Source organism: Sciurus carolinensis, chromosome 6 (assembly GCF_902686445.1).
Source record: "Sciurus carolinensis chromosome 6, mSciCar1.2, whole genome shotgun sequence".
Classification (NCBI taxonomy): Eukaryota; Metazoa; Chordata; class Mammalia; order Rodentia; family Sciuridae; genus Sciurus; species Sciurus carolinensis.
In genome coordinates, this window is record NC_062218.1 from 104,701,052 (window position 1) to 104,727,170 (window position 26,119).

Consider the following 26,119-nt stretch of genomic DNA (forward strand, 5'->3'; position numbering starts at 1 on the left):
TGTCAAGATGAGCTATGCCTAGAGAACTCTAAACTGCCTGTTTCAAAATTGCCATTTTCTTACATTTGTATGCTGACTTTATATTGGAGGGATTTGGGGGTTCATATGCATTCAAATCTTTTCTCCTTTGCATAAAATTAATAGAGGACTCATTGTACAAACTTAGAAAATTAAAATGACAAATGAACCACAATGATAAAAGCACCAAATTTACAGGTCACCTACAATGCACAATCAAAAATTAATCAGAATGGGCTTTTTGGTGGGTTTCTTTCTAGTCTTTTAAAATGACATGCGCTTTATTGTGTTATAGATATCATCTGCATTCTTTTCACTTGATATGAGCACTTTCCTTTTTTTTATGGCTAAGTGGTTTTTTTTTTCTCTTTATTTATTTTTAATTCATTTTTATTGTAAACAAATGGGATATATCTTGTTTCTCTATTTGTACTTGAAGTAGAGGCATACCATTTGTGTAATCATACATTTACCTGGGGTAATAGCTTTTGATTCATTCTGTTATTTTTTTCTGCCCCCCCCCCCACACCTCCCACCCCTCTTATCCCTCTATAGAGTCCCTCCTTCCTCCATTTGAGCACTTTCCTTTCTTCTTAAATGCTGGATGTAGGTAAAAAGCAAATCCCTTGCTCTTGATTTACATTTAAGTGTGTACTCCTCATAAACACACACAAGGTGAAAGGAATCAGTCTCCAACTTATTTGCCTGGGAAATGGTGTTTGATTTCCATATACTAATCCTCTTGTAAAAAAGCAACACCCTTTCCTATATGACTTTATTTTAAATTGTGTTGAGCACAGATAGCTTTTTTTCAACACAGGTTTAAGAACCTGGAGGGAGGTAACTCCAGTAACTCCACTTATCTAGTGAATAAGCGAGCACTTTGGTTCTCTATTCAAACGCCATCATTCTCTGACATATTTATATCTACTCCTCCTAAACCAACAAATGGTACAGGAGTTTGGAGGGAGATAGACAGAAAAATCCTTTCTCGATCAGTTCTTCTGCAGTGGCCCTAACTCCTCTTGGCTTGTGCTCCCAGCTTAGATATTTTGTCAGAGAGACACACAGCCATCTGCTTTACAAACCCTAAAATATATTTAGGGATTAATAACTTCTATTCATCATGACAAACTCACAGAGACAGCATGTTGAGTTTCCTGAAATGTATTCCCAGAATAACATTCAGTGAAATCTTAAGACAGGAAGTCACATTCTAAAAACACCTGCAAATAATCTAAATTAGTTGAAAATGGCAGATAACGGGTATCACATAATTAGGTCATAAATTTGATATTTATTAAAAAAAGGCTACTATGCACTGAGGGCCTACTGTGTGTGTGCTGGGTACACTACGAAGCATCTTGTAAACGTACTTTCTAACTTCTTCAACAGATCACAAAGTACAGAGGAAAATTGAGACTAAAGAGATTGACATTTACTACTGACTGACTACATCTCTGAAAATCTCAAACAGGAAAATCACTTCTGCTTACCATTGGTAGACAGAAGAAAGTAAGCTGCATTCTGCTGAGGAAGCCATCGTATTTTATTGATTTTTTCTTCTATTTCTAAACTCTTCAGGTAATCGAACTCGGGTTCATGGCTCTGGAATGTGCTGTAAACATTGTATTCACCCCTACGATGAACCTGATTTTTACTCTGGAGGAAGGGGGAAAAAAAAAATACACAAAAGATTAAATCATGGAAGCCAACTGTAAACTCACCAATTCCTTTTTTCTTTGAGTGGAGTCATCAGGGGCAGGATGGGGAGGCGGTGTCAGAGTGGGATGAACCGGCATCATGACAGGTAGTGTTCTACCACCGCTCAGGGGCCTCCAAAGCGTTTGATCATGCATCCTGTTGGTAATGACTGGTACCGCCAACGTACGTGTGTTTTCTTATAAACCATATACATGAACTTCTGCACTAATGTATGGTGTACATTATAGCGTATACAAACAATCAGGTTAATATAAGACAAGATTTAAAATCAACATAAACAGAAGTTCTCACAATTTTTTTGTGCATCCAATGAATGCCTCAGACATCCTTTGGAAAAGTCATTGGATGCTGGTGTCCACGTATATTTGTATCAATTCTTAAAAAAGGTCAAAGTCAGGCGTGGCGGTGCACACCTGCAATCCCAGCAGCTCAGAAGGCTGAGGTTGGAGGATTGAGAGTTCAAGGCCAGCCTCAGCAACTTAGCCAGGCTCTAAGCAACTTAGTGAGACCCTGTCTCAAAATAAAAAATAAAAAAGACAAAGTGGTAGCAACTGTCCCCCCTACCCCTTTACTGTCTTTTACTCAGTGTCCGTGACCTTTTAAAATCTCACCTGATCCTCACAGAATCTCTGAGAGGCAGGCAGAGCAGGGAAGTAGACAGACAAGGCTTAGATATATTAAATGACTTCTCCATGGTCTCACAGCTTGGGGGAGAAGACTTGGGCATCAGAATCCCCTCCCCACTCTTCCCCAACATGAGTGACAAGACAGACAGGAGCACAGAGTTGCCATCTGTATCATTAAGAGAACGATGAGACTTTACCTCTGGCTTTCCCCTGGTGCTGATGGTGCAAGGGTAAACAGAAGGAACTAAAGAAATGCAGAGAGAAGGAAACACAGAGCAAGGGTCTGCAGCAAGGGCAAGGAAAGGAAAAAAGGGAAAGAGGAGGGAAAAGAGTGCTAACAAGAAAGGGGAAGAGAGAAGGGAGGTTTTACTTCAGGTATTTTAGAATCACTACCAAGAGCTACGAGTATAAGCTTTGGAAAACTGTTCAAAAATTCAAATCTTCTTAAATATTTGTTATAAAAGCATGACTATTAATAAAAGGCTCAAGTTAAAAAATTATATTCCCAGGTAGATACAGAACACCCAAAGCATGTTCAGCTTACTGATGGGCAATGATGCTGAGCTCTGGTGTGAAATGTATTTGTGGGCACAGGGGTTCCGGTGAGCAGTTTCTATGGACTGTCCTCTCTGAAAACTCACTAGCAGAGCTCAGAGTCAAAAGCTGGCCTGCCCCAATGTCACATGGTTTTGTCTGTCAGGTTTAGCATGCATTTTAATCCCAGACTCCCCACAAAGATAAACACTTAACAGCATGTTCTTTATCCTCATTAACATTTATTTTCTAGCGAACAAAACCGCCCAGCTTTGGAGAAAGTGGCCCCCATCGTTCTATTAATGAATCAGGCTTCCCAGATATTTCAGTAAATTAAAATAGGTGAAACCTATAAATAGTAACGGAAAATGTGGGGTGGAATATTACTGGCAACATGCTGCCTTGGGTAATTTATGCTGAATAGCTCCTCTGGTTCCTTTTATCATCACTGTGAACCTAATTGGATTTTTTTTTTTTTTAAATTGGAGAAGGTTTAAAAATCACTTTTCAAAAGACTTTCAATGCTGACATATTTGCTACTCTCTCCTGTTTACTTGCACAGACAGCCAGTCCACCTTAACAACAAATTTATAAGAGTGTTGATTTGCTACCATCCAAATCAGACTGTCAAGTGTGTACAGTATGTGCCAGACCAATTAGCACCAGGCAGCTCTGGAAAAGCAGGAAAAATTCCAGGTCACGAAGAGCTATTAGTTCCTACTTGCCAACCACATTTTCATGTTTCCAGGGCCAGTGCAATAGGCTGGGTGCCTGATTTAATGCTGAGCACTTGAATTTATATAGAACCCCAAGGGATTATGATGCCCTTATAGAAATTAATTGCAAATAATGTGCAATTACCAAATATATCACCTCTAAATGAGGCTTTCCTTTTTTGAGGGGAGGTGTAATGCAAATGGCTTTGAGGCACAAAGTAGGCATTAAATTGCTAAGGAAGTCTCTGGTGAAGCCTTTCTCTTACATGGGGCCTCCTTCACGCTTCCAGAGTGCCTGATGAATCTCAGAGGCAGGCAGTGGCAGATGGGAGAGTTACTAGAACACAGACTAGCCTGCTGGAAGCTCCAAGACTGTGCCAGGGGAGGACAAGGAAATCAAATTGGGCCATAATTCCATTCTGACAAAATAGAAGCAGACACCAAAAAAACTCAATTTATATGAAAAAGAGAAACAATTCCTAGTGGAACCCAAGTCTCAAGAAGAAATGGGCTTTTTGAGATTTACTAGAAGTTAGAACTCTTGCTCTGAAATAGTACTCACACAGCACTCAGCTCCAGGGGACCCTTAGGTCAACCATACATGACACTTTTAGGGACTTGACTTTCTTGGATAGGCTGAGCTGTCATTTTCTTCTCCACTGACCCAACTTGTTCTGTTCACATTTATTTGCAAAAAACAAAAAACCAAAATAGAAAACAAACAAACAAACAAACAAAAAAAAACTTTTTTTCCCCTACCCAATATTCTAGCAGCACCTTAAATCAAGGGAGACTGGATTTCAAGAACTTCAGGACAAACCCCAATACAAAAAGGGGAGTTGTGCTCCAAAAGCATCCAAGGAATTTTCCAGGTCAGATGAAAATGGAGGGTCTCTGAACATGCTGGCTCCAGGCTTGGAATGGTAAGGCCACGCCCACCCGCCTGGGGAAAGTCCCCTTAAAGGTGGTTTTGTGAGTCAGAGTGGAACTGTTGATGTTAATGACTTTTTGGCAGTTTTAAGTTTGTGAGCAAAGCAGCAAGGTAAAGGGCGACACATGAGGATTAAGAAACAGCAGGAAGCCTCCTTTAAAAAGGGAAGAAAATGGGCATTTTGCATTCACCGACACTTACCTCCTGCTCTCGTTGAAATATTACAACCCGACCCCCCTTGTCCCCTGTCGCTAGTAATTCTCCTGTGTGGTTGAATTCTACCGTAGAGATAATGTCAGCTGAAAAGAAGAAGACAAAGGCAATTTAAGTAACTGCACACTTACTTGGAAAGGATAGATAATAGACATACTTTTCTGTGCATTTAAAGGCTTAGGGCTTTTACTCTGCAGCGGAATTTACAAGGATTTTCTGTTCTGTATTTTAAGTGCTGCTAGAAGTGGCACTTGGGAAAGTAAATTTCCTTGATGGCCACACTGCACTGTGGTCTCTTGGAATAGCTGGAGAGAACAAAAGGGAGAAGCCTGTTTAGACCCTTTGTTTTGGGAAAGAGAAATTAATTTCTTTATGGCTCAGGGAAATGGCAGTTTTCTTTGGTCATTTCTGCTAACCACAGCCCCGTCACCCACTCGGGGCTCCCCCACCTCATTTCTACACCAAGAAATTCCCCAAACCGATTTCAATTATGGTGATTTGAATTAGGGCTGAGGACTGAGATGCAGCAGAGTTAGGATGCTGGAAGCTCTGGAGGAGCACAGCTCAAAGAAATCTCTGGGAGCGGGCAGCCCACAAATGCTTCAGCTTAACGTGCGTCCTCCTCCCCATGTGAGCCCAGCACAGCCTACTGGACCAGGACGGCCCCATTCCAACCCCAGAAGAAGGGTGCTGAGAAAACAAGGTTGCCAGGTCAGAGGGGAAAGGGCAAACGGCATTCTATATTTCTAAACGGAGAAAAGGCACAGGCGCCAGGAACTCAGATCACGGATAATTGCTGAAGGAATGCCAGCCTGCCAGATCTTTCTTCAATGCTGGTTACCCCCGGAGGAACAAGGACAGGTAAATTACCTATGATTGGATTTATTAGGGCTATTTTTAGAAAAATGTCAGAGGTTAATTCCCCCACAATTATTCCCCTGCAGGGCTCCGACAATTGTTACCAAGGGTGCAAATGAGTTATTAAAAAAAAAAAAAAAAAAAGGAACGAAAAAAAAAGGGCAGGAGAATTGTGACCATGGCCTTTGACTGAGGAACATTCTAAAGATAATGTGTATGTAAGGAAAGCAAAGGGGAAACACTGAGATGGAAAACGAAGGCAATCACCCCTGAATAATTCAAATTTCCAGTCTTCCTTCTATATCCTTATTTTAGGATTTTCTTTGTATGCCTGATTTATTCAGGTAAGTAATGTAAAATTGCCCCCTTTGCATAGAGTAGTTGTCCTTTTCCATATGTAGAAATGTTCCAAAGGGTCATTCTTTGTGTAAAAGTAAAAATAATAAGGCAAAAGCCCTGTCAGTTGCAATCTGGGCATGCAACCAAATATTTGTAAATTCTTCTTTTGGCCTCCTAGATGACTGCACTCACAGGTAGCAAACTGAAACCCTACAGGGGCACAAAATAGCATGGATGAAATAATCCAGGTAAACTAAAAAGGCACAGTGGCCCCTGGCTTCAATCACTTGGGACCATGAACTACTGCATGGGTTGGTCAATGTTCTCATTTTTTTTGAAGAACCTGGACATCCAAAATTTTACACGCAAAATCTCTTAAATTTTATATAATGACAACTCCTTTTTTTTCTTTTTATTATTTTAAGCATTGTGAAAATAAAAGAAAATCTTGTCTGTGAAGTGCATATGGTTTGTGGGTCACCAGTTTGAGACTTCTGGCCCTAAGTCTTCATTCAGAAAAGGCTGCCCCATTCCTAAGGATGATCTGCACTGGATATTGAGTCTATTTTCTCAGAAAGATCCCTCAAATGAGTCAAGTTTAAGAAGACACAAAATAAGCTACATGGTGTTAGAATCAAGTACGGGATGTTAGGGATTCATAGAGGAAGGAGCTTTAAGGACAGTGAGCAGAGGAAGGTCACTCTATAGATATCATTGTTAAACTGAAACTTAATAAGTTTTACAGGTGAAGAGAAGAGGACTGTTTTAGGGCATAATGAACAGAAAAACGTGTTTAAAGGATTTATTGTTGTGTCTTCTTGGTGAATTAGCTCTCATAATAAAAAAATTTCTTTATGGTAATAATAAAAAAAAAAAAAAACAAGCTATGTGGCTGCAAAGCTCTTGGTAGAACTTTAGAAGGGTGATTTTTTTTAACAAGTGCCCTGAGCTGAGGAGTAACCCCTTGGCTGGGGAACCAGCCCCTTTAGGGGAAACACTGACCACTTTCCTTTGTTTTAACTTGTACATCTTAACCCACTACTCTCATGTTTAGAGGGAAGAAAGTGGCTGTTTAATGTCTGCAGTTCCCTTGGAATATTGGGATTGCAAAGCACTGAGTGCTGGGTACGCTTCTCACATTAGTTATGGCTCCCAGCTTCGCAGTGAGTAACCAAGGTCAGGCATAGAGCCTCCTGACCTGGGTAGAACCTAAGGTGGTGTGACTGTTTCTTTTCACTCTGGGGCTTCGGTCAAGTACCCAGGGAAGAGTCAAGGACCTCAAACTGCTCAAACACTGGCAAGTCCCAGAGAGAGTAGCAGGAGTGATGGGGGAGCAGGGAGACCAGCTCTGGGGTGAGCAGGGCCATGCTCCTGTCTTGGGGCTCAGCTTTAAGGCTCTGCTGATGTGTGACGTATGCCTTCCACCGGGCAGCAACGTGAATATAGCACTCTGGAAGTCTGGGTGGGCTGCAGGGTCCTAGCACACAATGGGAACTAAAGGGTGGACCTTTTGTTGTGATGAAGCTGATCAATTGAGTTAAGTAGCTTTTTCCAGTATGAGCCCTTGGTTCCCTTAGCAAGGAATGTCACTTTTAGGGAAACACAACTTGTTTTCCCAAGGATGATAATATGTTGTCCTTCTGTCCACATCCTGAAAATGTCTTCACTCTCCCTTTAAGGCCCATGTGGGTCAAAACAAGGTAGGAATTCATGTCCAAGTCTGAGTCCCTTGACCCCAACCAGTATTATTAGAACTCTGTATATGGGATGTTAGACACAGTCCCAGACAATAAGACATAGCCCATTCGTCTTTCAGGTGGTGTCGTTCTCCCATGTTTTGACTCCCTCAATAATCCTGCAAGGGGAAGGGTGATTGGCACAGATGGACTCTGAAAATCCTTATCCCTCTTACAAAGACCTTAGTTTTATTTGACTCCTCCCAGCCAGTTGGTTGGTATCTAAGGTCGTTTATATCAAGCTGCAGTCTACCTCCCTTCAGAGCATGTGCTGTTGCAGCTCGAGTTAATACTTGCTTTGAACTTTCATGTTTCCCAACTCATTTATCATTGCTAAGCTGGTAGGTGTACCTGGAATACTTTACTGCCCCATCCATCTCTGCCTATCTTCATCTACGACTGTTTAATAATTGATACAAAACCCATGAATCACACCCACATTCCAATTTCAAGGTACAGAGACTCCTGATACACACACTTGTGTGTTTGCAACATGCTATTTGGTAGAACAGTATAAATTGCAAAACATAAGTCACAGGAGACAAAAGAACTTTTGAGAGAACAGAAACAGGAAGTGGTAATGACAGTGAGCAGTGACCTTAGAGGTGGCAATTTCATCTCAACTTGTGATCCACAGAATATGATGCTTGAAGTTCAATACAGCTTTCAAACTGAGATTATAAGTTTATATGACGACTCAATGTTTCATTAAATGCCCCACTTAATCCAACTGTTGAGCAAGAAACTATAACCTTGAACATTTTTCTTCTGCTCTATAGATGTGGATAAAGTATACATTGACTGAAAAACAAAAGCCAACAACAGTGGTAGAGGTCAAGTGTAGTTAAAGTGATTTTCAAAGGAAGCCCTGGGTGGTAGGAGGTTTGCCCTGTTCCACATCTATTTGTGCTGATTTAATTTCCACAAAATGGTGGCCTGATAACCCCATTTCCAGTTCAATAGGCACTGCTAAGATTGAGTTTTTCCTTTCAAAAATCAATCCCAGCATCCAACAAAAGTTCCAGACTAGTCATTTCATACACAAAGTCTCCATTTATCTGAATAATAGATTTTGACTTAGCAATTGCCTTTGTGTGATTGTGAGGCTAAAGAAGATGGAGGACACCCCTTCTTGGCCCCCTCATCTCCTGCAGTGCCATGTGAGGCCGGAGTCTAGGCAATGGCAGAGGACCGGGTGGAGGCGGGCATCTGGGTGATTAGGTAATGCACAGCTCCCAGGGTGGGTGACTGCTCTGCTGAAATGACGACTCCGTTTATACCGAGGGAGGGTTGGAACCCGAAGCCCATGGATGGAGCAACATCTTACTGACCAGGTCACCAGCACCGCCTCTCAGCATCAATCATGGGGATGGAAGTAAAAGGCTAATGCAATTTAGCCTTCAGTGCCCATTAAGTGTTTTATCTTTCATCTAAGAAACATTTGGCAGATAATACTTTAAAGTCATCTACCCTACTTGCATCAGCTGACTACTTCTGCCCACTCAGTACTTGGCTTTATTCCTGATGACTGGGTCACCTGTAGGTGGTTTTCTGTGTCTCCAGCTAGGACAAGAATATCAGTAAAGAAAGAGAAAAAAAAAAAAAATGCTTGCGGTGGATAGCAGTGGTGAAATGGTGGCAGTTGCCAGGTTTGTGTAGAGAAGAATCTGGGGTCAGGTCTAGGCTACAGTGCCTCTCTGCAGTAACAATGTGTGGGGCTGGAATGTAGCTCCGTGTTAGAGCCCTGCCTAGCATGTGCGAGGCCCTGGGCAGTCCACACTACTGACAAAAAATTGGTGATTGTGCAGCAAGGGAGAGGGGAGCATGTGTCCTTTGTCATCCTGCACAGGGGCTTCTACCTAGATTGGTGGTGGTGACTCTGGATCATGAAATCAAGAGGGGACAAAGGCTTCCAGAGGGAAGTAGAATGACTCCTCCCATTTGCACAGAGCTGTGGTCTCCTCTCAGTGCATAATCCCACATAAGGATTCATTTTGTCTGGTAAGCTTTATATCTGAAATAGTGCATTAGAAGATATTTCCCACCATAATAGGTGGGCAGGAGGGGGTGATTTGATTTGGTCAGAAAAGAGTTAATACAAGCCCCAAGTTGGCTATCTCTACTGTGTGTAAACATACTTTGTGTCTGATCCAGACTTGATTCCTCTGTTACCAGAACAGTATCTGGTATGGAAATGGAATCCCTGTCCTTTCATTGGGATATAATTAATTCTGTGCACACCAGCCTTAACTTCAATGTGGTGAAGTTAAAGAATGCAAGCAGAGGGTCCAACAGCTTCACTTCCTCAGGTCTTACCTCAATCCTCGCTCCTGTGCGACCATAAGCAAAGTGCTGGAAATGGGCACTGTAAAAATGTCAGTCTGCCCTTGTAGAACAAGCTCATTAATGGCAAGTAATGTGTTGTGTAGAGACCCCCTTCTTTTGCTATTTTTTATTTTTTTTCAGTGCTGGAGATGGAGTCCCAGGTCCCACCCATGCTAGGCAAATGCTCTGACTGAGCCACACCCCAGCCCTACTACCCCTGCTCAGTGCCTTATTCCTGGCTTGCCCCGTACTGTCCCACTGTAGAGAATAAAAACCCCCAGATGCTTGCTTACTCTGCCTTGTGGCAAGGGGTGACCACATGAACCAGATCTGGCCAATAAGACAAAGAAAAGTCTATCTAGGGAGATGAGAGAAAAGCAGAGATTGTAGAAAGATTTACCTTCCCTGAATACAAGAAAACAAGTGAGAAGTCTTCTGGCTGCACTGACTACTCCTTGTTTTCTGTTTGCTTGTTATTACACGTGTTCATGGAACTATGGCTGCCATCATGTGACCATGAGGTGACAAAACTGAGGACCTCAAGAGACTAAGAGGCCAAGTATGACAAATGGAAAAATAGAGCAATTTCCTTGATGGTATCACTGAACGACCAAAACCCACCTCAGGACAGCCAGAGTCTGGACTTGTTAAATTACAGACCCTGGTTTAAGTCACTATTTCCATTATTTGAATCTAAATGCTGCTTGCAGACATGTTGTTCCATTGTTTCCCTCATCATTCTTATTTTTGGGCAAGAATATTAATGAATGATGAATGGGGGGAATGGTCTCTTGCCCAGCAACCTCCTTGTACAAACTCTCACCTGCACATTTTCTCTCCATTCTACCACACAACCAATTTCTCTTCCCACTCGCTCAGTTCCCAGTACCTGTGGTTGATTTCCTCCTTTCCCTGCTGGGGAGATGGTGCATTGTTTTTCAACCGTTCAAATATGAAAGCAGTTGACTGTGTTCGAACGCCCACTCCAATTTACTCATGATGTTCCTTATAAAATTACAACTTCAAAGGGACCTAACCACACCCTCCTCGGTTGCCAGCTCTCGCTGCTAATATGCAGGAAGCCCACCATGCTTGCTGAGCTGTGAAAATCCAGATGGTAGGAAGCAGGTGAGTAATGAATGCCATGCTGTTCCCATTAAAATGCACACAGCTTCCCCAGGATGACCACATCTCCAGCACTATCCAGGTTTGAGGCAACCTAGGGACGTGTGCATTGATGGTGATTGTCTTTCATTCAAAGGTTCCTGCAAATAGAAGCCTAGAAGAGAGCTCTCTTTCCTGTGATGGGAACAAAACTTGCCCAAAGGGCAAAGGAGTCTTAAAAATTATGTCTAGAAAAATCCAGGGAGAAATGGATAGCCATCCAGACTTCTCTACATGCCTGTGTGGTTTACAGTGGAATCTGCTCCCAAGGTGTCTACCATCTGTCACCCACTCTTTCAGAAAGCAGGAGTAATTAACTGCTCAGGCGATATAAACTCTGTCAATCATTCAGATCTATTATCTGCACAATATGGGATGTCTAGAGCTGACCCCAAAGTCAGTGAGACTTCAGGTGCAAAATGAGAAAGGTCTCACATCTGTGGGGGAAGAGGAGCACCTGGGCAGGCACTTGAACACAGTTTAGTTTAATAGGGCATCTGTTGGGCACATCTCAGTCAGTAATTTTGCTGTGCAGATGCTCTAAGGTAAGGCAGGGTGTACACTTGATAGAAGTAGAAATCCCCCAGATTTGTATGACACAGCATTCAAATGCCACTTCTTTAGGGATGCATGACCTCTCCCAAGCCCAAGCTGATTCTCTTTACTCTGCAGTCTCGACACTCCTCTTCCTCCTTCCTAAGTCATCATCTCTCACCCTTAGCACTTACAACAGTGGTATTCTAATTATTGTAGCTGCCCATCTCCATCTCCAAATTGTAAACCTGGAGGACTCTGTTCTCCACGGAACCCTTGGTGCCTAGCTGACTGCCTTAGCCCGTTGATGAACCAAAGATTCATATTGGAGGGATGTATAAAACATTTTCTCAAGAGGTGTGAGGTGAGGGGAGTTCTTACTTGGAATAGTAGTGGTGACTTTGGAACCAGATAGAGGTCAGTAAGGAATGGGTTTTATTCCCAAAGTTGTAGTATTGGCTTATTGGCTGGGACTTAGGGGTCCCTATGAATCATAGGAAGAGAAAGCAGATGGGTTAGTGGAAAAAAGGGCACTAGGGCAGAGTGCTATTTGGGGGAGGCACAGAGGTGACAATAAGATGGTTAGAGTGAATTTGGAGTAAATAAGTCTGAGATGAAAGGACTGTTTAACAAACATTTAGCATGTGCATATCACGGACTGGGCACCGGGGTTTACTAAAAAAACAAGCCACAAAAACCTGAAAACACAACTGGTCCTTGCCCCCAGGAGTGTTTGGTTTAGAGGACCGGGAAGTCTCAGTGGTAGGCTGGAATGTAGTAAAACATTGTTGGGGGAGAAGTTATTTGAAGACCCCAATAATGGAGGTCTCTGAGTCACAGAATAAGAATCCTAATTTTTACCTAGAGGACAGTAAGAAGTCACAACACAACTTAAGGTAACATATTCCTGCGATAGCCCTGTATTCAGCATATCTCTAGTATTTGTATGAAAGACAAATTGAACACTAAACATGTTGTATTCTTTTTAAACTCCAGATGGGTCTAAAGAAATGAAGGCTACGGTAGGAAAAGAGTTGAAGTTTTTCTCCAAAAACATGAGGTCTCTATGTCAAAAATAAAGATGCTTCTGCTTATAGGTATTATGCTCTGCTGATTTTTCAATAGTCTTAGCAAAGGGAGTGGAAAATGTGAAGTCCAGATATGCCAATTAAAGTTTGACAAATTGCTTAATCTATCTGTTCCTCTTTATGGTTGGAAGTTTTGGTATTTTGAGGATTATAAACTATTACTCTCTTTTGGATATTATGTATATATTCTAAAACACTGGAAGCAATAGCAGACACACAGTAGGTAAATGGTAAAAGAGGGAATAGGCTAGTGTTGATTTTCATCATCAGCAGGACCCAACCTTCAATAAATATTCATAAGAGGAAGACACTATAGTACACACCTACTTTTTTTTAAACATATTTTTACTATCCACAGACAACTGGATACTTAGAAAATCCATTATATTTGACTTAATGGGGAGTCAAATGCAGTTCATGCAGTTTAGACACTGATGAGGAATATTAAGTGTAGGAAAATCGGCAAAGACTCAACATTGACAGATTTGTTCATTAATCCATTTATTTACTCAACAGATATTCACCGGCACACTAATATGTGTCACTGCGACTACAGGTATTGAAAATCTATCAATTAATAAAGTATCTGTCCACATGGAACTTATATTCTAATTGCATAGAAAAGGCATTTGCCAGTAAATGGATGGAACTGGAGACTTTCGTGCTACTGAAATAAGCCAATGCCCCAAAAAACCAAAGGCTGAATGTTCTCTCTGATATGTGGAAGCTAACACACAGTGGGGGAGGGGGAAGAATAGAAGTCAGTGGATTAGACAAAGGGGAATGAAGGAAAGGCAGGGATGGGAAAAGGAAAGACAGTAGAATGATCAGACATAACTTTCTTATGTTCACATATGAATACATGACCAGTGTAACTCCACATATGTACAACCACAAGAATGGGAAGTTATCAAGTATGTAAGATATGTCAAAATATACTATAGGGTCATGTATAACTAAAAAGAATTAATTTTAAAAAGGCATGATCAGTACACATAATCTGATTGTACAAATACAGCAGAGTGACGGAGATTAACAGTGCTAGAGTTTGGAGGGAGGCTATAATTTAAGGAGGGGGGTCTTGACATACCTCACCAAGCAGACTTGAAGAAGGTAAGGTTCAATGTGAAGTTATCTGTAGGAACAGCATTCCAGAAAGAAGGGACAGTGGGAAGACTGAGGGGGAAGCAAGTGTGTGAGGACGCTGCTAGAGATGGCCCTTCAAGGGGAACCAAGGCAGGAGAGATGAGAGTTTTGGGTCATGCAGAGTCTTTGGACCACAGCAAGCACTTTTATAACAAGTGAAATGGTACAATAATTTGAATGTACCTAATGTCACCAAACTGTACACCTAAAAATGTTTAAAATAATAATTTTTTTGTTATGCACATTTTCCTGCAATAAAGAAAAAGTGAAATGGAAGGTTTTGGGAGACTATTGAATAGAGGAGTGATGCTGTTTCACAAAAATCAATTTGGCTATGATGTTGAGAACAGACAGTAGAGGACTGGGGTGGAATCAGGGAGTGTGTTGGGAAGTTCCAGGTGAAAGATGACAGCAGCCAGAACAAGGTGTCAGCCATGGAAGTAGAGATACGTCCGATTTTGGATATATGTCGAGGAGCAACCTGTCAAAATTTGTTGATGGACTGATTATAGGGTATGAAGAAAAGAGGAATTATGGATGATTCCAAGGTTTTTGCCCTTAGCACACTGGCACATTGGAGTTGCTATCAGAGACACTGGGGAATTTTGTGGGTAAAACAGGCCTTTGGGGGGAGATGACCAGATATTCAGTTTTATGCATATGAAATAGGTTTATAAGTAGAGAAGTTGATTAGATATTTGGAAATAGAAATCTAGAGTTTAGGACAAGGGGCTGAATTGCTGATATGAACTTGGGACCTATTAGTGTTCAGATGGTACTTAAAACCATGAGACTGAATGAGATTCTCAGGGCATGCATGTATTCACAGAAGAGAGAAGAAGCAAGAGCTGAACCCTGGAGTATTCAACTTTTAAAAGTTTGGAGAAAAGAAACCAGGAAAAGAAAAAAAACCAGGAAGAATATCCAGTGAGATAGTAGGTCATGGAGAAACCTTTGCATCCTGGATGCCAAGTGAAATGCAGAGAAGTGATGGATCATTTGATCACTGCTGATGGGCAAGGTCAAAGGTTGGACTCCACCTCTGAATTCAACGCTGTGAGGTTACTGTTAACTTTGACAAGTACAGTTTCTGTGGGACTGTGGATGTGAAATCTAATTGGAGTGCATTTCAGAGAGAATGGGAGGACAGAAGTGGTTAGTGACTATAAACAACTCTTTCAAGGAGTTTTGCTGTAAAAGGTAGCAAATAAGGTTGGGGGAGAGGCTATAGCTCAGTGGTAGAGTGCTTGCCTAGCATGCATGAGGTCCTAGCTTCAAACCCCAGCACGGCCCCCATCCCCAAAGGAAAAGAAATATGGTGGAAGATGCTGAGGGAGTTTTTAATGATATTATAGAAATAACGGTGTGTTGATATGTCCATGAGAACACTGCAACAGCTAGGGGAAAATAAACAGTGAAGAAGTAACAGGATGGAATTGGTAGAACTGCTGACTGAATACAGAAATGAATGTATAAATGACCTAGCCAGTAACAAGGATTGGTCACCACTGATAGTTGAAAAAAATCCCTACATGTTCCATTTCTACCCAGAGCAAAAGATGGATAGTAACGAGAATGTTATTGAAACCCTATCTTCACATAAGGTTTAACAAGATTCTCAAAACATTTTGTATTGTAAGAATTTCTCCCACACGTCAACATTTCATAGATGCATGTGTCTGCTAGGAATGAAAAGCCTCTTGTGTCTTTTCCTCTTCTTCCTCTCCCTCTCCTCTTTTCAAGCTGAGTGTAGAAGGACCCAGTTCTTTCAGTCCCCTGTTACCTGCCTACCAAGCAGAAGGCTGCTCACCTGTGTACTCTCTAAAGTGACAAGAAATTACACAAGATCACTTCCACATGGGGAGCCTGACCTCCTCCTGGCCTTTCTTGAGCTTTCACTGCTCTTCCTAATATTCTATAGAAACAAGTCTGTCAGAAGAAAAGAAAAGGAAAGAAAAACGCACTCATCCTTGACCTGCAAGAGATTTATAGGCACTTTGCAAATGACCAGACCCAGGCGATGGTGCCAGGAACTTTCCAAATGATTTGTAGACCTCCCTTCCAGGAAGTCAGTCTTTAATGGAAAACTTTTCTAGCCGCACATTCTTTTACTCTGGTATGATTACGGGGAAAGGATTGCATCTATTATGAAGACAACATACTGAAATGAGCTAGCTATTGACTTGGCTTTGAGAGATTTCAGTCTCAGAATAACACTGGTATTGCACAATTTAGAAAAGGAGTCTTTGAGATTACCATTTACCCAGTTGGCTTATGGCATGCCAGGTACAGTACCAGACCCCAAATCTGTATCATCCTCTGCATCTATGGAATTCCTGCTTTGTCCAGAAACTGTGCTTTGTGTTTTACATTATGTCATTGAGCTGTCACTCAAACTCCAAGAGTTTAGTATCTTCCAGCCGTTTTCAGAAGGGCAAACAGTAGCTTAAGGGGATAAAATAACCCAAAAGTTTGGAAGATGAATAGTTAAGGGAGCTAAGGTTTGAACCCTACTCTGGTTCCCAAACCCCCTCTCTGAACTGGCCTCTTGAGTCCTACATCTTTTCCCTCTACCTTTTCACACAGTGATTCTTTTCCCTACTCTTTTGTCTATAATATCCTTTCTTTAAAAAAAACAAAAAAACAAAACAACAACAACAATAACAACAACAAACCCTTTCTTAATCTTTAGCTCATAGCTGTGGGTTTTACTTCTTAGCAGAGTGTATCTTCTGGACTCCACTGTAATTTCTCATCCTTGTCACCAGCCTGATAATTTAGCAAAATTTAACTTCAAACTCCCTAGGTAAACATGATCTACATTGACCACTGTGCCATTTCATTTGCCTGGGATATTCTTTCCACTACTTGTGCCTGTTGACATCCCCTTCTCTGTAGAGAGTGGTAATTTGAATCACAGTATTTCTGTCTCTTTAGTGGCTGTGTTTGCGCTGGGAACTACCAGTGCAAAAGTGCAGGCTGAGATGGCCCGCTTGCTATGGTGACACTGGTCCAAGACAACTGTGCAAAGGCTCAGAGTTATCAGTTGAGGCCTTGTGTTCAGACACCAGTTCCCAGGGAGAGAAGATTCTAAGCAAAACAAGATGAGCCTAATGTCTCACCAGTCCTGCGTCCTTCAGATTGTTGCCTGCTTTGCTGAAACTTCTCCACAAACAACCTTTTGACGAAACCTATATAATAAAGGTGCTAAACTAGCTCTGGGTCAGTCAAACTCCATCAGAGCTTGTCTGCCCAGCTGGTTCCACCTTTTCCTCTCTCTGTGTGTCTGTTTGTCTTTTCTTCATCCCCCATCACTCCTGCTCATCCGGTATCTCCCTAATTAATGGTCGAGGCTGAGAGATGAGAGGGCTGTGGCACTTCTCCTGGATAGTATGTCCCTCCAGGACAGGTATGATTCACTGCTATAATCTGGAGACCCAGTGTAGGAACTGGCACCCAGTAAATTTGAAAAAACAAAACAAAACAAAACAAAAAAAAAACCTGTTGACGGGGTGAATGAAAAAATAAAGTCATTTCTTCTTCAGGCTAGTTGGAATGCCACCTATTTCATGTCGCTTTCCATAAGCTCCCTAATTAGAAAACACTCCTTCCTTCTCACCATTCCTACCACACTAAAGATATAGATTCAACACCAGCCACAATCTCAAATGTATCTATTTCTTCATATGCTTTCCATGACATTCCCATTCACATGTGCTCTGGTTCTGTTTTGCTTATTAAAATGTATTTCACTAAGGGCTGGGTTCCTACTTTACTCATTTGAGCCTAATATGCATAGTTGACGTCTGATGAATACAAGAGTGCAAAACTTAAACCCTTCTCCAATGATAAGATTTACTGCAGCTCTTGACCTTTTTAGGGAAATCATGGAACTCTGTGAGGATCTATAAATCCTCTCCCCACAAAGATATGTGTGTGTGTGTGTGTGTGTGTGTGTGTGTGTAAAATTCTATATCCTATTCTCAGGAGACCTCTAGAATTCCAGTGGGTTCTGAGATTATTCAGCAGTCCTCTACTCTCAGACCTTCACCTATGCAATTCCTCAATCTGAAACTTATTCTCTGAGAATTATCCTATTTTCCCTCCCTTCCAAGATCCAGTTGAAAATTTGTCTCTTCTAGAATCCAAGTAAGGTCAGTTTCCACTTAAAATTTCACCAATCTGGCTGGCATCTTCTTATTGAGCATGACTCATTCTTACTGGACTGTGGTACCAAAGTTGATAGATGGCTTGAATATACTGAGAGCATATGTTGTCTCCTTAACTAGATTGTAAGTTCCCTGAAGACAGAGTCATATTTATTTTCAGTGGACTGCAACTCTCCTAGTGCCCAGGATCCCGTGCTGTGCATTGCAAACATGACATAAATGGTCCACAGCTAGAGATTTAGTATTCTCATAGGGACAACTGATATTGGCCCAGGTAATGCACATGAGAATTCTTCCCTAAACTTAAAGTCATATGTGCTCCATTTTTGCCTTCAGCTTATTATTTGTAAAGGTTCACAGCCTGGGACACCTCTGAAATAAAACCAGTTCTTGAGAAATCAAGTATCAGGTCCATTTTTAGAAGCACTGCCTCCAAGTAAAGTAGATGAGAGAGAGGAATGGAAATCAGATCATATTTCCATATCTCTAAGGACTCTATTTTTGGGGGAACATTTCAAGCACTGAGGCCAACAGCCCAAGTTATTGCCTTTGAAGAATATGGAAAAGCTTAGGGCTTTACAAAACCAATACCTATTAAATGCTACAGAGTTCCTTTTCCCCTGAGATGCAACAGAGCAGATTCTTAGCCTTGATTATGATACATTATTTTCTGAAAATTTTTGGAAAGAAAGAATGTCAGTATTACACAAGAGAAGGAATCAAAAGATTAAACACTAAAGATATATAGATTCAACACTAGCCACAATCTCAAATATATCTATTATCTTCAACTGAACTTAAATCAATAATAAGATGTACCAGAAGCCATCCCGAGGAAGCTTTCTGGTAATACAACCTTTAGGTTTAGCACTGAGGAAACTGTGCCAGATGGCCCTGTCCTACCTCTCAGGGCCCATCTGAAACTGTCCCTTTGCCCTCTTCTTCCCTATGTCCCAGCTCCGCTTTTGCTTTCAGGGTCTCATGAATAGCCTGCTTTCCCTCACTTCTGGGGTCTTAAAACATGCTGCTCTCCTGCTCCCTAACCTACCTCCTTCCTCTTTTCCTTTGCTACCATCTCTTCATTTTTAGAAATTTCAGTTTAAACAGCACCTCCCCAAGAGAGTCCTTTCCTGCGAGCACATTTCAAAGTCTCTCTTGCCCTTTATCGTACCCTATACTTTCCTTTATTTTTATTTATATTTTTGGTACTGGGGATTGAGCCCAGGGGTGCTTAACCACTGAGCTATATCCCGATCCTTTTAATTTTTTATTTTGAGACAGGGTCTCACTTAGTTGCCCAGAGCTGGCTTCTAACTTTGATCCTCCTGCTTTAGCTTCCTGAGTTGCTGGGGTTATAGGCATGAGCCACTGTGCCTGGCCTATTCTTTCTCTTCAAAGCGCCCACTGGAATATCATTTTATATTTGTTTGGGTGTTTATTGTTCCTGTCTGTCTCCCTGGTAAGACTGTATTAACCAGGGCAGGCATCATAGCTGATATTTTGCCATGGTGTTCCTGGCCCCTAGGCCAATATATGACACTTAGGAAATGCATAATCCATGTTCAATGAAAGTATGTATTCTTAGAGTATTAATAGTTGTTGCCTGATCATTTGAGTTTATATCCTCTAATATTTTCTTACACAAACTGGGTGTAGCAGACCTATGGGATAATGAAAATTTTAAAAATAATTGAATACATTTGCCCCTTTCTCTTTACTAAGATCTACTCTTACCTAATCATCTACATGAAAACACATGCATTCTATATGTACACACCCCCTTCTGAAATTCTAGCCCTTGTCTAAAATAGTCTCTGCCCTTTCAACTTTCAAGAAGAAAGGCAATGGAACACCAGAGAGCTGGGTGGGAAGATCTTTCCATGCCAAGAAGTCTGACCCAGTGAACTATTTCAGTCACACATGCAGTTTGAGTTGGATTGCCAGGTTGCTGAGAAAGGATTTCTGGATTAGACAGTACATTAGTGGCTGAGCCAGCTTTGAGGGCCTGTCTTTGCTCTGCATGCCTGGTGTTAGCGAAGTGACACATGAAGGCTGCCTGAGTGACAGCTGCTAGTGAGCCTCATGGAACAACACTGAAACTACAGCTACCCAGAGGCACCGACCACACCTTCAGGCTCAGCAGCCTAAGCCCATATACAACCAAAAAAGAGGTTTGCTGCCAAATGAAAACTATTTACTGAGCATCTTCCGCACTCCTAACCTAGGACTTGGTCTTGAGAGGTGATCAATAGCAGTTCTCGCCTCCAGTTTAAGTTAGAGCTTCAACATTTACTAGCTGGCTAATCTTGGGTAAATAATCTCAATCTGCTTCCACTTACCTAATCTGTAAAGTGGGGATGATACTATACCAAGGATGACATGAACAAATTTCTGCAGGAGGGGTGCCTAACACAAAGAAGCACCAAATGTTAAAAACCACTTCACCTAGAAATAGTATTGTGGATGGTTAGCAGAATGATTCAATTTAGAAAGATACATCAGCTCTGCCATTTACAAGTGACATGTCTTTGGGCAAGTCACTTGAATTCTTTGAATCTTTATCTGCAAAATAGGGATGATACTGCTATCACTTGGGAAGGGAATTAAGAGGATTAAATGAGATAAGGAAGGTGAGGAGCTCAGCATGATGCCGGGAGCATTGTAGACACTCAATAACTAGGACAATTTGTTTTATTCCTCCCAGTCAATCATTCCTCTGGATCACAGAAAGACTCTCCAGCTCCACAGGGTAGGACCAAGTAGTCCAACTGCAGAGGATAAGTCATCTGATCAGTAGGGTCATTTTATTTGGGCTTGTTTTATTTATCAACACTGAAATGTTAGCCCACATAAAGTTTTCCAATTTTTTGAACGATCTGCCAAAATTTAAAAAATTATAAAGTTTCATTTTTAGAAAAAAAATTCAGTTTTTCAGTTTTGTTAGAAAAATAAAGAATTGATGTTATTGGGCGGTCATTTCCACATGGCTATTCCTGGTTCCAGTTGGGAAGCAGCGCTACCCCCTATAAACGTACACAGGGTCTTGAATTTCCTGCATCTCCTATCATTCCCTAGCACACCCCCCACCCCAGCCTGGGTTTCCCCCCTAACTCTATGCATGCATCTTTTTTTTATGGTGCTTGGCCTCTGTAGACATCCAAGTCAGCAGCTCCTGGTCTTGACTGGTGGCTGGTACCCCCTGCAAATCAGTATCACTATAAGGTCACATGCAAGGAAGCAACACCTTTACCCACATGGACTTGGGTCACTTTCTGCACTGGCAAGCACAAGTGCAGGATGAGGGAAGAGCTGATTCCATAGCAGAAGACTGACCTCTCACTCAGCTGAGCACATCCTAGAGAACAGCATGTCACTCACAAGTCGACCACAAAAATTCACCACTAACTTACCCTGAATCTTCTTCAGTTTCACTGTGGGTAGACTGAGGATAGAAGATATGGAAGGAAGGATAGGGGTGCTACAAAACAGTGCTTTGGAGCTGAGCTAAGATACACCTTGTAGATTGTGAGTCTCTTGAGGTGTGGTGCCTTGGAAGAAAATGTCAAACGCTTGTGGGAATAGCTCATGCATTACCCCCCCCCGCCCCCGCTCCATTGAGAGCATATTTGGGCAAATTGCAGATTCAAAAGTCCTGTAAAAAATTTAACCACAATTCATACATTTAGCATGTTTATTAAAAACCTACTTTATGCCAAGCACTGTTCTGAGTATTAGGGATTTAGTATTGACAAGTAATATCCCTGAACTTGGGCAACTCACTTTAGCATAGAGTAAAGCAGAATGCTTCACTGTTGTCAAGTTTATCAGACTATAGAATGCTACTGAGAAATATTGCTTTATACAAAGTTCATAGCCCATTACAGATCCTGTCTCCAAATACCCTTTATGATAGAGATATAATGGAGATATTTACCACTATTAATGCATAAGAAACATAAGACCACTTATGTCTTAGTCAGAGAAACACTCAATATATTTCTTGAAAAGTCAAGAACCCCACTAGGGTGACCTTAGTTGGGGAAGAACCACAGCCTTTGGGCTTCTGATTAGACAAAGGTTTCTGCCAACATCACACAAAGGGTTAATTTGACTTTCACCTCTGAAGTGGAGCTGCTTTTCTCAACCTCAAATACAACCCAGTTGGAAATGTATTTGTTTTTCACTGTTTAATCTTCTGCATCACCCACTGTTGATTAGATTTAATTAATTTATGTTTCTAATGAATTTAGAAACTCTCAGTGCTGTAGCGGGAACATTTTCAGACAGCATCTGGTCACCAAATGGATTGATTACCTTGTCTGCAAAAGTCTTTCAAACATCTGGGGCCCGATTTGGTGAAAGATCCAGAAGCTCTTTCAGAGGTAAGAAAACCCACACTGAATATGGAGAAAGATGGTGCTAGAAATAGGTAGGGTCCGCTTTGATTTGCAAATCTGGATCCTGGCACTCCTCCAACGTGCAATCACATTTTGCTGCTCTTTGGCACAGTTTCAATGGCACCAAATAGACTGATCTGAATCTATTTTGTTCAACATAATCAGAATCCACCAGGCCCAAACCTGGGCTGCCACCCTGTGAACTTCTTTGGCACTTCTTTCCATATGGAAGCTCCCACTGATCATTAAGATGAAACATTTACAGAAAACATTTAGAGACAAGCACTTTGCTCTCATTCATTCAACAAACATTTATTGGGGGCCCACTGTGTGCCTGGCCCCGAGCCACGTGCACCTCTTCATTAGCTGCTCTTGGCAATAACCCTGCAGGATGGGCAGGATGCTTTCCTGTTCCCACAAAAATGACCAGGTAAGATAAAAAATTATAATTATTACTAATGTTAGTCTGAGCACTGCTAATAAAGAATGGAAAGAAGCACGTGTACATACACAAACACACACACACACACACACACACACACACACACAGGCTCTCCATGAAGCACCTTACATACGTTAACTCATTTGACTCTTACAATAAAACTGTAAGGTAAATGTCATTATTATTGCCCCCATTTTTACAAATGAGAGTACTGATGCTCTAGGAATTTATGTGACTTGCCTACAGTTCCCCAAGCCAGTTTCTGGCAGAGCCTGCCTTCTAACTTCTTAACCACTCAGTTACCACCCTCCAGATACCATTTACTGAAGACTACTGTGTATTAGGTACTAACCTAGGGTTTTTACTGCATCATTTTTAAATTTATATTCACACATTACACAGTGAGTCCTATTATTCCTAGACAAGGAAGCTGAAGCTCAGAAACATTAAATAACCCCTTGAAGTCATAAGAGGAGCTTGCGACCCTGCTAGGGCTTAACTCAGATCTGCATGGCTACAAAGACCACTTTCTGCTTATGGCGTTTACCTGCTGCTAGATAAGAGAAAAAGGGTGTTGAGAGCTCAACAGCTTTGTTAAAGCTGCACCAGGACTGGTTGGGCAAGTCAGAGGAGCGGGTGGCCTGGCTGCTTTGCACAGCCTAATCCACTCCAGAAAAAGAGGAACTACAGAATGTACAGTGAATAAGCAGCAGCTCATCCACAAGAGGCAAGTCCAAGATGCGGGAAATTTCACTGCCTGACTGGTTTTTCTGGCTCAAGTTCAAAGAGAAATGACTGACAACCAGGTGACTGCCCATAATATAAACTACAATGAAAAGCCTGTAACACTGAGCATCTAAAAATTTCTGAACAATGAATGCGACTATTGCACAATCAGGTAGCCATGATCAGATGCTGGTGTTGAAGAAATATGTTTTGAAATGGTTCCTGTTTTGATATAATTTTTTGAGTGTAGCCATTTCTCTTGTTGGAGAAGTCTCCTATTTCCTTTCACTCCTCCCTTGCCACTGCCTTCACACAGACTAGTCCTCTGTAGTCTCTGGATCTTTCTATACACTCCCTCTCATCCTGGAGCCACCCCTAGCTTAGTCTCCCCCTTGGTCTGTCTGGCTGACCCCTATCCATCCTCCTTCCTTGGGCTGGAATCTCTTCCTCTAGGAAGCTTTCCTTGACTTCCCTATTCTGGGTTAGGCACCTGTTTTAGGTGAAACTTCTATTTCCTCCTCTTTCACTGGAAAATAACTGTTGGTGTTCACAGTGAGAGAATATACGTTGGCTACCACTGTATCCCCAGTGAACAGGTCTGGTACACAATAGGTACCCAATGGGGAGTTGACGGGGTGGAGGAGGGAGGGATAGTGAACCTCATAGCACCCTCTTGGCTAGCTTTCCTGTGTGAAATCTCCCAGCTGTCCTTTGTGCTACATCCCCGAAGTCATGAATTTCCTTTCTCATCATGTCACATCACTTTTTATCACTTCCCTTTGAACATCTGCATAGACATCAGAATACTGGTAATCTCTGAGGAAGGAAGGAGTTGAGTAAGAGGGGACATGAGAAGCCTCATGGACTCCTAAAAGTGTCCTGCACCTTGATCTGGGGAATGGGGAGGCGGGGTATACACATAACAGCAGCATTGAGAAGAAGCGCAGAGAGAAGGCTCTTCGCTGCAAGCAGTTGCTACCTTGGTATAAAGGAATCAATCTGAAAGCTCGCCTGTGTGGACAGCAGCAAATCCAGACCTCCCTGCACCCAGGTTCAGGGCTCTTCACCAACAGGCTAATTACCAACTCACTTGTTCAGACTCACTTCTCTGAAACGCATGCCCTGATTGTCTTGTTCTCACCTCTGGGCTTAAAATTATGCTGTGTAAGTCCTATTGCTCATGTTTCTCTCCCACTCACCTCCCAGAAGTTCCTTCCTCCCTTGCAGGACCCAAGACAAACCATCCTCAATCTCAGCAAACCCACTTATTTCATTAATCTCTCTTTTCTCTGAACCCTTGACTATTTTGTCTGATTCATTTATCTATGCCAAAATTTCCTGAAGACAGTAAGCCCCTGAAGGCAGATATCTCATCTTGTTTTTTATTATTATGTTCAGCAAAGTGCCTGGCCCAGTAGTAGTCTCCCAATACATATTTGTGGTGTATGTACTGAGGGCCTACTGATGCCCAGCCCCTTGGCAGCTAGGAACTTGCAGAGATTTCAAAGATAGGTTGTCTTTGTCTTCTAGAATGAATTTTTTTCCCCTTGGTATTAGGAATTGAACCCAGGAGCTCTTAGTCACTGAGTCACATCTCTGGTTCTTTTTAAAATATTTTATTTAGAGACAGGGTCTCACTGAGTTGCTTAGAGCCTTGCTAAATTGCTAAGGCTGGCTTTGAACTTGTGATCCTCCTGCCTCAGCCTCCCAAGCTGCTGAGATTACAGATATGCACCACCATGCATGGCTTAGAATGAAAACTCAATGGTGTTTAGACCACGGACTTAGGGCTCATATAAGGTTTTAAATCCAGGTTTTGCAACTCACTGGCTTTTACAACCCAGTACAATAAATTGCCATCACCTAAACTCAGTTTCCCCATCTGTAAAATGGGAACTTTCTTATGGGGCTGTCATGGAATTTACATAAGCATATAAACAGATATTCTATTAGTTAACATTTATTGAGTCACTTTGCTAAACAAAACATAATCATACACAAATAAAAGCCTGAGCTCCTGATATTATCATGCAAATGATCCAGCAGAGTCATTGACTCACAGGAAACACTTAACACATGGTAGAAATTATTATCAGAGTTATTAAATAAAAATGAATGAGAAGGTAGAAATGTAGAAAGCAAGAAGAGTGAACTCATTGTGAGCTAGATCCATGTGCACACAAACAGAGTGAATTTAATCCATAAGGAATTCCTTGGGGAAATTCCATCACATCCCATTAACACAGTCCCAAAGGCAAAAGCTGGCCTCTGATCTTTACATATTTAATATCTTTGAAAAAATTCTGAAACCATAATCATCTTGAAATGGTACACAAAGGCAAGTGTATCCGGGAGTTGCCAGGCATGCTAGTCTAGTTCTTGCTCACATAATTCTTTAATCATCATCATCCCTGGTGCTTGCCTTCAAACTT

At 41.7% G+C, this 26,119-nt stretch overlaps 1 protein-coding gene across 7 annotated transcripts in view; it reads right to left on the bottom strand.

The window, feature by feature from the left end:
• Nucleotides 1–26,119, bottom strand: part of Ppp2r2b (protein phosphatase 2 regulatory subunit Bbeta) — a 433,386-nt gene that overhangs the window by 90,925 nt on the left and 316,342 nt on the right. For all 7 annotated transcript variants that reach the window (XM_047555459.1, XM_047555458.1, XM_047555457.1 and 4 more), the window contains 2 exons: nt 4,752–4,849; nt 1,515–1,680 (listed from right to left, as the gene is read on the bottom strand). In XM_047555459.1, coding sequence (XP_047411415.1) covers nt 1,515–1,680; nt 4,752–4,849 — 264 coding nt within the window. The remainder of the gene's footprint in view (nt 1–1,514; nt 1,681–4,751; nt 4,850–26,119) is intronic.